The sequence below is a fragment of the Lolium rigidum genome, chromosome 6 (assembly GCF_022539505.1).
Source record: "Lolium rigidum isolate FL_2022 chromosome 6, APGP_CSIRO_Lrig_0.1, whole genome shotgun sequence".
NCBI classification, from domain to species: Eukaryota; Viridiplantae; Streptophyta; class Magnoliopsida; order Poales; family Poaceae; genus Lolium; species Lolium rigidum.
In genome coordinates this window covers 32926870-32939059 of record NC_061513.1, presented here as the reverse complement: position 1 = coordinate 32939059, position 12190 = coordinate 32926870, and the positions used below count along the sequence as shown (strand labels likewise).

The window sequence follows — 12190 nt, the reverse complement described above, 5'->3', positions numbered from 1 at the left end:
CGCACCCTGGAGAACGTCATCGACGACATCTGGCCCCGTTTGGGGGGACGCGGCTGGATATGCCCTTAGACGGTGTGGTGTGTTGGGGAAGCTTAGTTATTGCGAAAAAAATAATTATGGAACAAATCACACGGCTTGATTGGATTTGCGTCCAAAATGTGGCTCTTGAAGAGGAGAGATTTTAATTCGCAAAAAAAGAAGGGGAGAGATTTTACGGAGAGATTTTATGCAACCACGATTGTACGGAGAGATTTTTGAGGAACTGGAAAGTAATTTTGAGGAGCAACCTCTCCATAATCGTCGCGCCAGAAAATATACGCATGGTTTTTAGGGCATTTTTTTTCATTCAAAAAATGTTGGCCGTAGAATAAGGTGTAGGGGCCGGCCACATTAATTATTGTGACCTTCCAAAAGTACCGTTATCTCACAGGCCATCAAATATATCCACCTAAATTATCGGGAGCGCGCGGTGAATATATATGTCCTTCGACGGTGCATGCCAAAAATTTAGGGAACGGGTACTGATTGCAATGCAAGTGTATGCGGCGATGGAAGGTGAGTTATTGCGTGGATATTGAGGAGAGAAAATTAAGAAACAAATCACGCGCTTTGATAGATTGGCCACGCCTGGAGAGATTTTTCGGGAGCAAGAATGAAATGTAATACTCCCTCCGTTCCTTTCTATAATACCTATTGTTTTTTCGCAATTGTTTCAGAATATAAGAGGAAAGCTGTGTTTTTTTTGCAAATAACCCCTTTCATCGATTTGTTTCCGTCCAGAAAATCTGGAACGAATCTGTTCACGTTGAGAAAATTTGGTATGCAATCACGTAGAGAAAATCTGGACGTGAGATTAGGAAGGAGTAGATCACGCACGCGTCTGTTAAGTAAATAGCAAATACAGATCACGTGAGATTAGGAAGGAGTAGGCCGCGCGTAGGGAGCAGATCACGTCTCCGATCTGTTTCTAGTTTCTGTTTTTTCTCTCAAATAGCGTTGAGGGGTTTTGTGTCAATAAATTTCCTTGAACTAATTTTCGTGCCAAAAAATAATAGGCACTATAGAAAGGAACGGAGGGAGTAATATATTTGCTGTAAACCTCTCTACATGCGAGAATGACTCCTTAAACCGTGTGGTGGGTTGATGAAGCTTTAGTTATGGATGGAGGAAACTGCTCACCGTCGTTGCCACAAACCCCAAAATCACCTCCAACCACAGTCCACAGCGGCAGCCTCCAATCAAATCCTCGCGTCGCCAATTAAGAAACAAATCCCCTTGCTCCGTCCTCTGCTCCAACACCGGTCACCGCCGCCAGCGATGCCATCATCACCGCCATCCTCGACCTCCAGGACCGCGGCCTCCTCCGAGGTATTCTCCCTCCCTCCTCCCACCTTCTTCTTACGACCAATTCTCGATCGATTCCAATACCCTTGTCCACTCCCGCCGCAGAGCGGACCTACTCGGAGCCGCCCAAGTGGATGCGCGGCAAGTCCCCCGCTCATTCAACCGCGCCCTCACGCGGAATCCGTCGATGCGGCCAATCAGTCTCATTTTCTATAAATTGCACTCGGTGAAAGTACTTATATTTACGATGATGGATTAACTACTTAATTCTTGATCATATTTAATAACTGCACGACTCTGTACATGTATAAATGATCGTGCTGAGTATTAGACTGCAATAATTTGGCTGGAGCTTTGCTTGTTTCAGTGTGCCCTGTGGCAAAATTTTAGAATTCTCACGATAGAACTTGAGAATAAATTTCGATGTTACTGTACGAATATTGAGAATAAAAATCATGCCTTGGTCATTTTCTAGTAATTACAGTTGGTGAAAATACTTATGTCTACCATGCTGGATAAACTACTTAATTCTTGATCATATTTTAGTAAATACACGACTCTGTACATGTATAAATGATCGTGCTGAGTATTAAACTGCTATAATTTGGCTGGAGCTTTGCTTGTTTCGACGTGCCCTGTGGCAAAATTTTACAAGTCTCATGATGGAACTTGAGAATAAATTTCGATGTAGATGTACGAATATTATGATCTGTAGTTTTGCCACTGTTTGTTGCATCCTGGAATCCTCATAACATAACAGATTTTTAGATCTCATTATACTAGTGTGACCTTTAATTAGTTATGTACTGAACTATATTTTGTTGAACATGCCACTTTATCCTGCATATGGAGCTCCTGACTACAGCCATCAAATGCCCCAGTCTGCTCCTCAAGTAGAACCTTATGGTGACCATCCTTCCACACACCAATCTTGTTCATACGACATTTTCCCACAGTCAAGTTCGGCTTGCAGCTCATCTTACTTAAGTGTTCATACTGCACCTCACAAGAATTACCCTATAATTATCATCTTCACATGTGTGATAGGGGCCTACCGAAGCTGAGAAGGAAGAGATGGCGCCACGGTGAATCTTGGCGATTAAATATACCCAGCCATGTGATTAAGTAAACTTATTTGGATTACCCTATAATTAATCGTTTTGCATCAGCTCTCGCAGAAAGTAAACTTATTTGGATTCTTAGAAACATGAATTCATTTTGTTCATACAACATATTTTCGCACTGAAGTTCAGTTTGCAGCTCATGTTATTTAAATGTTTATACTTCCACCTCACTAGAACCACCCTAGAATGATCTTCATCTGTCTGATAGGAGTCTGGAAGATGAGAAGCAAGAGACCAATGGAGGTTCAAGACCATGCTGCTGCTTCCATGTCTGTTGACACACACGGCCATCTCGGCCACCTACAGCGGCATCGGTGGCAAGAGGACGTCGAGAATTTGGAAGCGCAGGCAGGTTTCTCCATATCTCGCTTCAGATTTCGGGCTTGAAGGTTTAGCAAGTGACTGCAATCTGGTAATATAATCTCTTGTGACAAGTTAGTCTCAGTTTTATAGGTCAAACTGTGTTGATCTGCAGCTTTCTGGATGTATACAAATTAGCTTGAGCACACTAATTTTGCGGAGTAGCTTCCTTCTGCTATGTTTGTAGTCTTCTAGTGAGTTTTGACTTGAGCTTCTCTCTTGTGCTTTTTTTTGTGTATAAGAGGGCTATTGTGAATTGTCATTGATATATAGTTTCTTTGCAAATAACTTGGCAACAAATAACTTCTGTGTTGGATTTATCTTGAGGGATCTTATCCAATGATTTTTTAAATTATTTTTTGTTCATTGATCTTGAAGTTATTTTCGGGATTGAAGACGGTGGGTCGGATCATGGAACATTATTTTCCATTGGTTTTGCCTTTTCTCATTGATGAAAAGGTTTATTACATAAATGCATGATCTTGTTGATGTCATCTTAGAGCTTATACTCATGTTCCTCATTCTTGTATATACCCAATTTGGGTCTTTCACTGTTACTTATATATGATAGTATTGATATGGCATTTTTAGTTGACTGCCATGTAATTGCCAATACCAAGAATTATGAGGACAGCAGGTAGATTAAGTGGTTTTGGTTAAATATTGACTTGCTCTGGTTTGAGTGACGAAAAAATTCGGACCAACTCTGTTTTGTTTTTATAATCTGCTGTTACTTGGCAGGGAAACAGAGGAAGCCGTTGAGCACCTAACCAAGGTGTTCCTACTGAATCTCAAAAACCATTTATGGTACTAAGAGGTATGATATGAAGGCAATTTATACAACGTTTTTTAATCCTGCTGTACATTACCCTGTTATCATCATCAGAGCAAATTATTTAACCCTGTTATACATTACCATGTGCCAACTCACTTAAAGTTATTGTAACCCCTGCCTCGTAGGTCAGTCACCGTAGCAACAATGCTTGGAGAGCTTCATGAGTTGAAAATGTCACCACTCTTTGTATGTGGAGCTGTCCTCCCGAGGAGCTGGATGCAGAGTGAATGAACTACTCGATCTTGACATGTAGAAGAAGGTGATTGTGTTTTTCCTGTAGTTTGTTTTGGTTGCACAAAATGCCTTCGACTGTGTGTGCTAGTAAAAAATTCCTTTCAGGTCATTGCAACTATGAATAAATGGTTTTAAATGCCTTTAAGGTTGTTGCCTTTAACCATGAATGTATCAAGAGTAAGCGTGGAATTGCTTTGGATGCGGTATAATGTTGAATCGCATCTAACTCACATTTGCATTTTTACATATCTGCCCATGATTTTTCAAAGCACACCAACATGTTTTCTTTTTGAAGTCTATACAAATTTATTGTCCAAGTTCACGACATGAGTGACAAGGATTCATCACATGTAGTTTATTAATGGTTTCCTTAATGTGCTATTTCACAAGAGCTTATGGTTAGATTAATAAGGCCTTCTCCAAAATATATATTTTCTGAGTGAGTCTCTTTGCCTTATGTGATATATTTGATGGTTCTGACATTGTTGAATCTCAAAACAGAGGAGGTCATAACCGAGTGCAAAATACTTGGATTCGCTCATATACCATTTATAGTACTTAAATTGGATTTATGGTTAACTATCAACAAAGAAATATGTTGCCCTCGTTGTGTAATATTTGTGAACCGAAACTTAAATTGTGGTCAGTTTGTATGTTTTGTTTTCTCTGATCTTTATGCTCTGGTCTGTGATCCTGTAACTTAGATTGTTGGATCTAGAGCTTCTTAATCAAATAGATGCTCTATATTCATGTGTTCTCTGATCTAGTAACTTGGGTTTTTTGGTCTTATTCTTGTGTTCTATGATCCTGTAACTTTAGATTGTTGGACCTGGAGCTTCTTGAACCAAAATTTTATATAGTTGTTATCTGAATCAATTATATGCTATTTTCTTATTTTATCTCTAGACTTACTGCACCTTTCATTTTTCGTCATATAGAAAATGGTCAATGGTGGTAGAGTCAGGAGCTGGATGCGTTTGAATTTCGCTCGAAACGTGCAAGACGGTGTTGCTACCGGATTCTGCCACGAACTCAGTTTTATGTGCCAAGCCTCAGGATCCCTGACATGCTTCTGAAGCCTGTTCTTCGGGCTATATACGTGCATCTGGATCAAGTGCAGTGCAAGGATCAGTTGACTAGGTAGAGCCCTCCATAACGTTGATCCAGGGTCGCTCTTGTTTCTCCTCTCATGGAACTGAAAGAAGCCAACCCAACGATGTCAATTCCACCTGTGGAGATTGAAACTGGTTTACTTCTATGTTGTCTATGATGGCGTAGAATAGAAAAAAATCTATTTGAGCTCTTCAGTGTGAATGTCGTGCTGGCAACATGTGTGATTAACAAGCTGTCTTATCAGCTTTGTTTACGTGCTGTAGTGGTGTACTTAACAATTAGTAATGCAAGCAGCAGCACTCAACCAAATGGCTTGAGTTTTTTCTTAATTGCCTTTTCCTCCCTATTTCCGTAAAAGTAGCCAAATGGCTTGATTTTTCTCTTAATTGTCTGAAATTCTCGTATGTAGGTGTCTTCTCTATGCAGCAGTCAAATCGAGTAAATTTTTGGGCCTAACAATGTTCTCTGTATTTTAGGGCACTACCTGAGCGCCACCACCCAGATGTCGGCGAGTACACGGCATCATTGTCAACACATTTTACGACTGCCAGAAGATGGACATAGGATGCCTATCGAGCATGTCGAGGTGCTCACAACCGTTTGGGCTCTTTACTACACAATCCACAAGGTGTACAAGATGTTTCAGTCCACTCTCTGCTTCCCCTTGATCAAGATATCAATTGTTCTGTTGAGTTGATCTGAATCTGTGTCTAGAAATCATTTCTTTGCATTTTATTCCATTGTCAATGCGATTTCCTAACGAAGTGTCTTCCTGCTTGAGTGTGGTTTGTAGATTATGCAAGGGCTTCTTGATCGGTATACTGTGGCTGGATACTCAAGGCCCTCACGATGTTTGTTGGGATAGCTAATTACTTCAGTGGTTGTGTGAAGAATGTCAATACAGAAATACAACATTGAGATGCACTGGGTGTCAAGGATGTATCACTTGAAATCTGCCTCAACTTAGTTTGATTGTGCAACAGTTGTAGAGCAGTAACATTAACAATGGAGGAAGCAAGTAGCTAAATAGTATCAATGTAAACATATGTATTTTGTTCATAGAAGCAAACTTCAGTTCCGTAGGAATCTACCAAAATGTTGTTAATAAGAAAGCAAACAAGTATTTGTTAAATGGAGGCAAAATTTATCCACATGGAAGCATATTCTTAATTATACGGAAACACAGGTTTTGTATGGAAATACAATTATGGTGCGTGTGAAAGAAACTTCCTTTTCATAGGAAGCGGGTTTGCATCAGATTTGAAACTTGATGAACCGGAAACAGTTTAACGAGGCAAATCTTTCCTTATTTACCCTTAATAAATTCAATGATTTGTTCCATGATTTTCTCTCCCTAACTCCTCGTTTCTCTCCCGCATGGCATGCGCAAATCTTCTGGCTCACCGCATAGCTACTCGCATGGAAACAATAACTGCCACTCTCCTAATTTTCCGCTACTCCTTCCTTTTTTTGGGTCAGCGTAAACGGCAAGAAGTGGTAGTTTTGGAAAGAGCTAGATAATACAACGCCCGCGCCTTAATCTATGATGAAAGTTTAGGAAAAAAAATTACACCTTAAGCATTGAGACGGAGGAAGTATTATATACTAAACCAAGAAACAAACAAGGAAATATGATACTACGTCCCTTCCTCTCATATGCTTTTCCTGGAAAATAGGCCTACCTAAGAATAGCAAACATCTTAAGTGCCGATATCAGCCGGTCACTTATCCTGATTGATTACCATGCCATGTACAATACTACTCCCACTTAGAAAGGCAAGCAGCCGGGAACTTATCCTGATTGATTACCATGCCATGTACAATACTACTCCCAGCGATTAAATATACCCAGCCATGTGATTAAACGTGGCATGCGTAGTTTAAGGGGAGGTTGACCATCTGATTAGAGAAGGCGCTCACCTTTTTCCCTCCAGAACAAAAACCCATACGTGCAGCCTAAATATTTTCCTACTTCCCGCCATGCTCTTTCCCTCCCTCGAAATTCGAATCGACTCCAAAAGCTCTATATATACTAAGGGAGGTTCAGCCAACGCGTGCGTCGTGTGTGACGACTTAGACTTTGACTCTTTACTCGTCGAGGAGAGGAGGGGAGGCTGTCGTGCTGCATCATCTAGACGGGGCGACGGAGAAGACGATTGCATCCGGCGGGCTGTTCAGGAGGCGTTCTTCATTCGTCCGTCGTGCGGCGGGCGAGGTGAGCCGAATTAAATTTCCGTAGCACTATTCCTTTTCTTTTAAGAAGTCTTCTCAGTCTTCGCGTTGGCCCCTGCATCCAGCGTGCACCCGCGCGGGTTGCTTCCTTGGCGTTGGCCTTCCCCCAGCATGCAACGGCCTGCTCCCCCTTTCAATGCCACACGTCAAATCAATCCTACCATGCGCCCCGTACCCTCTCTCATTTTTCTCACATCTCTCATGCACGTTCACCGAAACAGCACTAGTTTTGACCGAACCCTGCTCTTTTGCTGCACTGACCAGCCTTTTATGCCATCTCCAACGGGACGCGTGCACCCAGCGGAGCGACGCATCGTGTCCGGCGTATCCGTAGCGACGTAAATACGGCGTAAATACGCGGCACGTTTGCGTCTCCACGGACGCTGCGCGGTCACGCCGAGCGTTAGCTCGTTTTCCCCACAGACCCGCCTGGCAACAACCCTGGCTTGATCGGCGCGAATTAAAGCAGAGCAACTGTCGGGGAGCTCAACCGCCGGAGTGACAACCGCACCGATCAACCCGCCAACCGGCAGAATGGAGCGACGAACCGCCGCGGAAGAGCAACCGCAAGCCTCTTCGTTATATGCGCCACCATTAATCCCCACTGAATATAGCCCCTGCGCCTGCAGTAATTCACGTCCAACCGGCTGTCATTCTTCTTCTTCTTCTTCAACACCGGCTAGCCACCATGAACAACCTGTCGTTGCCATTGGACACGGATAACGAGGGGAAGCAGCCGGGATGGCGACATTGGTGGGATAGGGCTGCGACGCCCAACAACCCTAGCAGCCCGCCGACGGAGGTCGAGGAGGAGAGAGGCGCCCTTGGCCTCGATGGCCAGGAGGAGGAGGAGGACTCCGACGCCAAGTGGGCACGACTGGAGGCGACATACGACGCGGCGGCGGCAAGGAAGGAGGCAAGGGCCCGGGCAAGGGCCCGGGCAAGGGCGCAGGCGGAGCGTCGTCTTCTGTTCACCACGACGAGGAAGACCCCACTAACCAGTCGTCTGACTGAAACTCAAGCTCGTACATCGGTGAAAAACATATATTTTTGTTTGATCGATGTAAAATATGTCTCACAAAAAGTTTATTTTTAGCACTACCTTTTTTTTCCTTTTTTGCGAAGCCTAAATGTCAAGTCTATTTTTCATGTGAAGCTGTACACATGAATTTTCAATTTGGATATACTTAACATTTTAAAATATCCCAATAATGTATTTCAAAATAAAAAGAGCATAGACCACAAGAGCCAAAACATCACTCCAAAAAAAAGAGGATGGACAAATCTTCGGGTCCATTGACTCGTCATATCGTTCCGAGCGAGACCATCGGTGATGTACCCGACAATATAGAAGAACGCAATATATTCGGCTGTCTCATTACACCCGAGAAAAATATAGAAGAGCCCGCAAAATGGGTCATTGCATCAGCCGAACAAGGCACTCGACAAAATATACTCAGAGCGCTAAAAGTCGCGAATAATCTCTGAATGCCGCAAAACTTTGCGAAGGTAAGACCCCGGATCCGTTCTGAGCGGCGTGGCACCGTCTCTGACGGCGGTTTGCTACTTTTTTCTCGTATCAACAGATACGAAGAAAAATCCTAACGGACGCGTTAGGTACCCGATAAAATATGACTGGGACTCGACAGAATGGTAAGACCTTAAGCGGCACGTGTCGGAGTTAACACCAGTATCCCGAGATCATGTCCAGGGACGTGATCGTGAAGTAGGTTTTTGCGGATTGCCACTAGAGCGGTTAAGTAGTACCTGATCCGTCGGATGAACTAGCCCCAACTACCATTATCCCTGTACAATATAGATATGGATAGCAACGGCTTGGAGTCGATAAAAAGAGGGGCTGCACCCAGAAATATAGTAAAGTTCTTTATCGAGTAGTACAACTTGAGTCTATGACCAGGTGTAAGCACCTGCCCATAGGCTCGGGGGCTACTCTTGTCGAGAGAATTGTTCACCCTCCCGATAAGATACAAGAAAGAGGAAAAAATGTGGTGTCGATTAAAAGCAAGTGGAGCCTACACCCAAGTGCAAACACTTGGCTGTTGCCTCGGGGGCTACTCCCATCGGGAGCGCCGGTCGCGCACCCGATAGAAAAATAACTTCGACAGCATCTACGACAATCAAGCTTTGTAGACTCAACTCGATTCTACGATTCGAGTGGAGCCTACTCCCATCGGGAGCCCATGGATTTCATCAAGTCCTCCAGAAATATAGTTAAGTTCTTCATCGAGTAGTACAACTTGAGTCTATGCCCAAGTGCAAGCACTTGCCCATAGACTCGGGGGCTACTCCCATCGGAGCGCTACCGCGCACCCGATAGAAAATAATTTCAAGAATCGTCGACATCATCTACGCTACACATGATCTACGACAGGGACCTCGCCTTTGGAAATGATTATGCTTGGAGTCTCTACGCAAGTCTTCGACTTTCTTGGAGTATAATTTAGTGTATAGATACATCTAAATTTTGACATTTTAAAGATATCTTTTCTATGACGGGAACAGTATAAGTATGGATTGGTGTGGTGGTTAGTCATAGGATATGATGTTCCTCTCTTCACTAAGGGCTCCTTTGATTCGTATGATGTGTATACAAATTACGTAGAGTTTGAATCGTATAGAAAAATTTCTACACAAATTATTTGATTCATAGAAACATATCCTATAAAAACTTAAGCACATCATTGACTCATCGGTTCGTTATTGTCGTTCCGATAGATTGCATTTTTCATGTCTTCACGGACCAAAACAGACAGCTGTAATCCTTGGTTGGGGTCAGGCAGGAGATGCCCTCAAATTCATATAAGTCGTCGAGTCCCATTCAGAGCATGAAATTTTGTCTACCCATCGATTTGACTTAAATCAAATGTTCTAGGTACAGCTCTCTACTCGTATATTGCAAACAAAATCTTTGGACTCTATTCTCGAGATGATTGATTGACGGCGTACAATGGGAAGCTCCTCGTCCCACAGGAATGAACAGATAGAAGAACATGGTTTTTCTACTCACTCTTTCGCACTGCATGGATCACACCCATGCAGACTATACTTTTCCGTGGACGCTGCAGCAACATTCGACACGGTGTGTAAGTCTAAAACAGGCTAACTTGTACAGTTGGCACTTAACGTAGACGGGAATTGACCACTAATTCCGGCATCGAGAGATCACAGACGCGTGATCGCCTTCAGTATATAAAGAAGCCCACACGCACCGATCGATGGCACCCACCGACCTAGTACAGTCCCAAGCATCCTAAAAAGGTAGAAAGATGTCACGATCACGACTCCCTGTCCTCTTCGTGCTCGCCGCCTCGCTCGTCGTGCTGGCGTCGGGCCAGCCTCGTCCGGTGGTCGTTCCGGTGACCAAGGACACCGCCACCTCCCTCTATACCATCCCCTTGTACGACGGTGCCAACCTCGTCGTCGACATCTCCGGCCCGCTCCTGTGGTCGACGTGCCAGCGAGACCACCTGTCGGCGAAGTTCGCGTGCAAGAGCGACACCTGCAAGCTCGCCAACGCCTACCCCGTCCCCGGATGCCCAACAGCCGGCTGCGGCGGCGATCCACGCAAGGACATGACGTGCACGACGTACCCGTACAACCCGATCACGGGTTCGTGCGCCGCCGGGAACCTTGTCCACACGAGGTTCGTCGCCAACACCACCGACGGTAAGAACCCGGTGAACCAGGTGTCCGTGAGGGCCATGTCGGCGTGCGGAACGACGAAAAAGCTCCTGGCGTCGCTGCCGCGTGGCGCCTCAGGAGTGGCTGGGATGGCGGGCTCCGGCCTGGCGTTGCCGGCGCAGGTGGCGTCGTCGCAGAAGGTTGCCAAGAAGTTCCTCCTCTGCCTGCCAGCCGGTGGCGCCAACGGCGACGGCGTGGCCATCTTCGGCGGTGGGCCGCTGTACCTGGAGTACACAGGGTCGGTGGAGTACACCTCGTCGCTGGAGCACACGCCGCTGGTCACCAGGAAGGACAGCCCCGCGTACTACGCTGGCGTCAAGTACATCGCGCTGGATAACTCCCGCGTGCCCCTCCCACCTCTCGCGCTCGCCACGGGCGGCGTGGTGCTCAGCACGACGGCGCCCTACACGGTGCTCCGCGCCGACGTGTACCGCCGGTTCCTGGCCGCGTTCCGCGAGGCCACGGCGGCGCAGTGGCAGTACGCGAAGAAGCCGCGCGAAGTGAAGGCCGTGGCGCCGTTCGGGGTGTGCTACGACGCGCGGACGCTGGCCAACACGCGGATGGGGTTCATGGTGCCGAGCGTGACGCTGGCGCTTGGCGGGGGGAAGAACTGGACGATGACCGGCGTGAACTCGATGGTGGCCGTGAAGCCAGGGAATACGGTGTGCCTGGCCTTCGTGGAGATGAAGGAGGTGAAGGCTGGGGACGGCAAGGCGCCGGCGGTGATCGTTGGAGGGTTCCAGATGGAAAACTTCGTGCTGCAGTTCGACCTGGAGAGGAAGCGGTTCGGGTTCCTCAGGCTGCCCTACTACGCGCAATGCGGCCACTTCAATTTCACTCGGAGCTCTTAGACCTTTTTAGTGCACGTATGTACTAAAATGTGAATGTCTACCTGTAATTCTTATAGTATGTCACTTGGAGAGCCTTAGACCTTTTACTGCTTGTAATAATAAATAAACAAATGTCCTGAGGTGTTAATTGGAATACCACCTGTTACTGTATAATTCTGTAGAAAATGGAAGATTTCACACAAGCTAAGTAATATTTCTTCCGTCACGTAATATAAGATCTTACAACCAATATACTCATATTTCAGGGTCTTTTTAAGAATTACTCATATACAATATTAATTAAAATAACATGTTATATTGTGACATATTTTATTTTTAGATACATCCATAACAGTGGCAAATAATATGAATTAGAGGGGGTAAAACTTTTGCTGTTATTATATTTAGGCTAAGTT

At 45.1% G+C, this 12190-nt stretch overlaps 1 protein-coding gene and 1 long non-coding RNA gene across 4 annotated transcripts; both read left to right on the top strand.

Annotated features, from left to right (window-relative positions):
* Window positions 1-1169: 1169 nt before the first annotated feature.
* LOC124666570 lies at window positions 1170-6086 on the top strand. 3 transcript variants are annotated; one of them, XR_006990934.1, is made up of 9 exons: window positions 1170-1368; window positions 1450-2250; window positions 2392-2469; window positions 2677-2880; window positions 3570-3645; window positions 3789-3922; window positions 4836-5037; window positions 5487-5638; window positions 5804-6086. It is a non-coding gene; the product is annotated as an uncharacterized LOC124666570 (long non-coding RNA). The 3 variants fall into 3 exon arrangements; XR_006990935.1 differs by lacking the exons at window positions 5487-5638; window positions 5804-6086 and having other exon boundaries at window positions 2392-2461; window positions 4836-5339; XR_006990933.1 differs by lacking the exons at window positions 5487-5638; window positions 5804-6086 and having other exon boundaries at window positions 4836-5339.
* Window positions 6087-10529: 4443 nt separating this feature from the next.
* On the top strand, window positions 10530-11795 carry LOC124658913 (chitinase CLP-like). Its single transcript, XM_047196903.1, has one exon. The coding sequence runs from the start codon at window positions 10530-10532 to the stop codon at window positions 11793-11795; it is 1266 nt and encodes a 421-aa protein (XP_047052859.1).
* Window positions 11796-12190: the final 395 nt, after the last annotated feature.

What these genes read in the sequence shown, in the direction of transcription:
- LOC124658913 (XM_047196903.1), top strand. Translation starts at nt 10,530, where the DNA reads ATGTCACGATCACGACTCCCTGTCCTCTTCGTGCTCGCCGCCTCGCTC.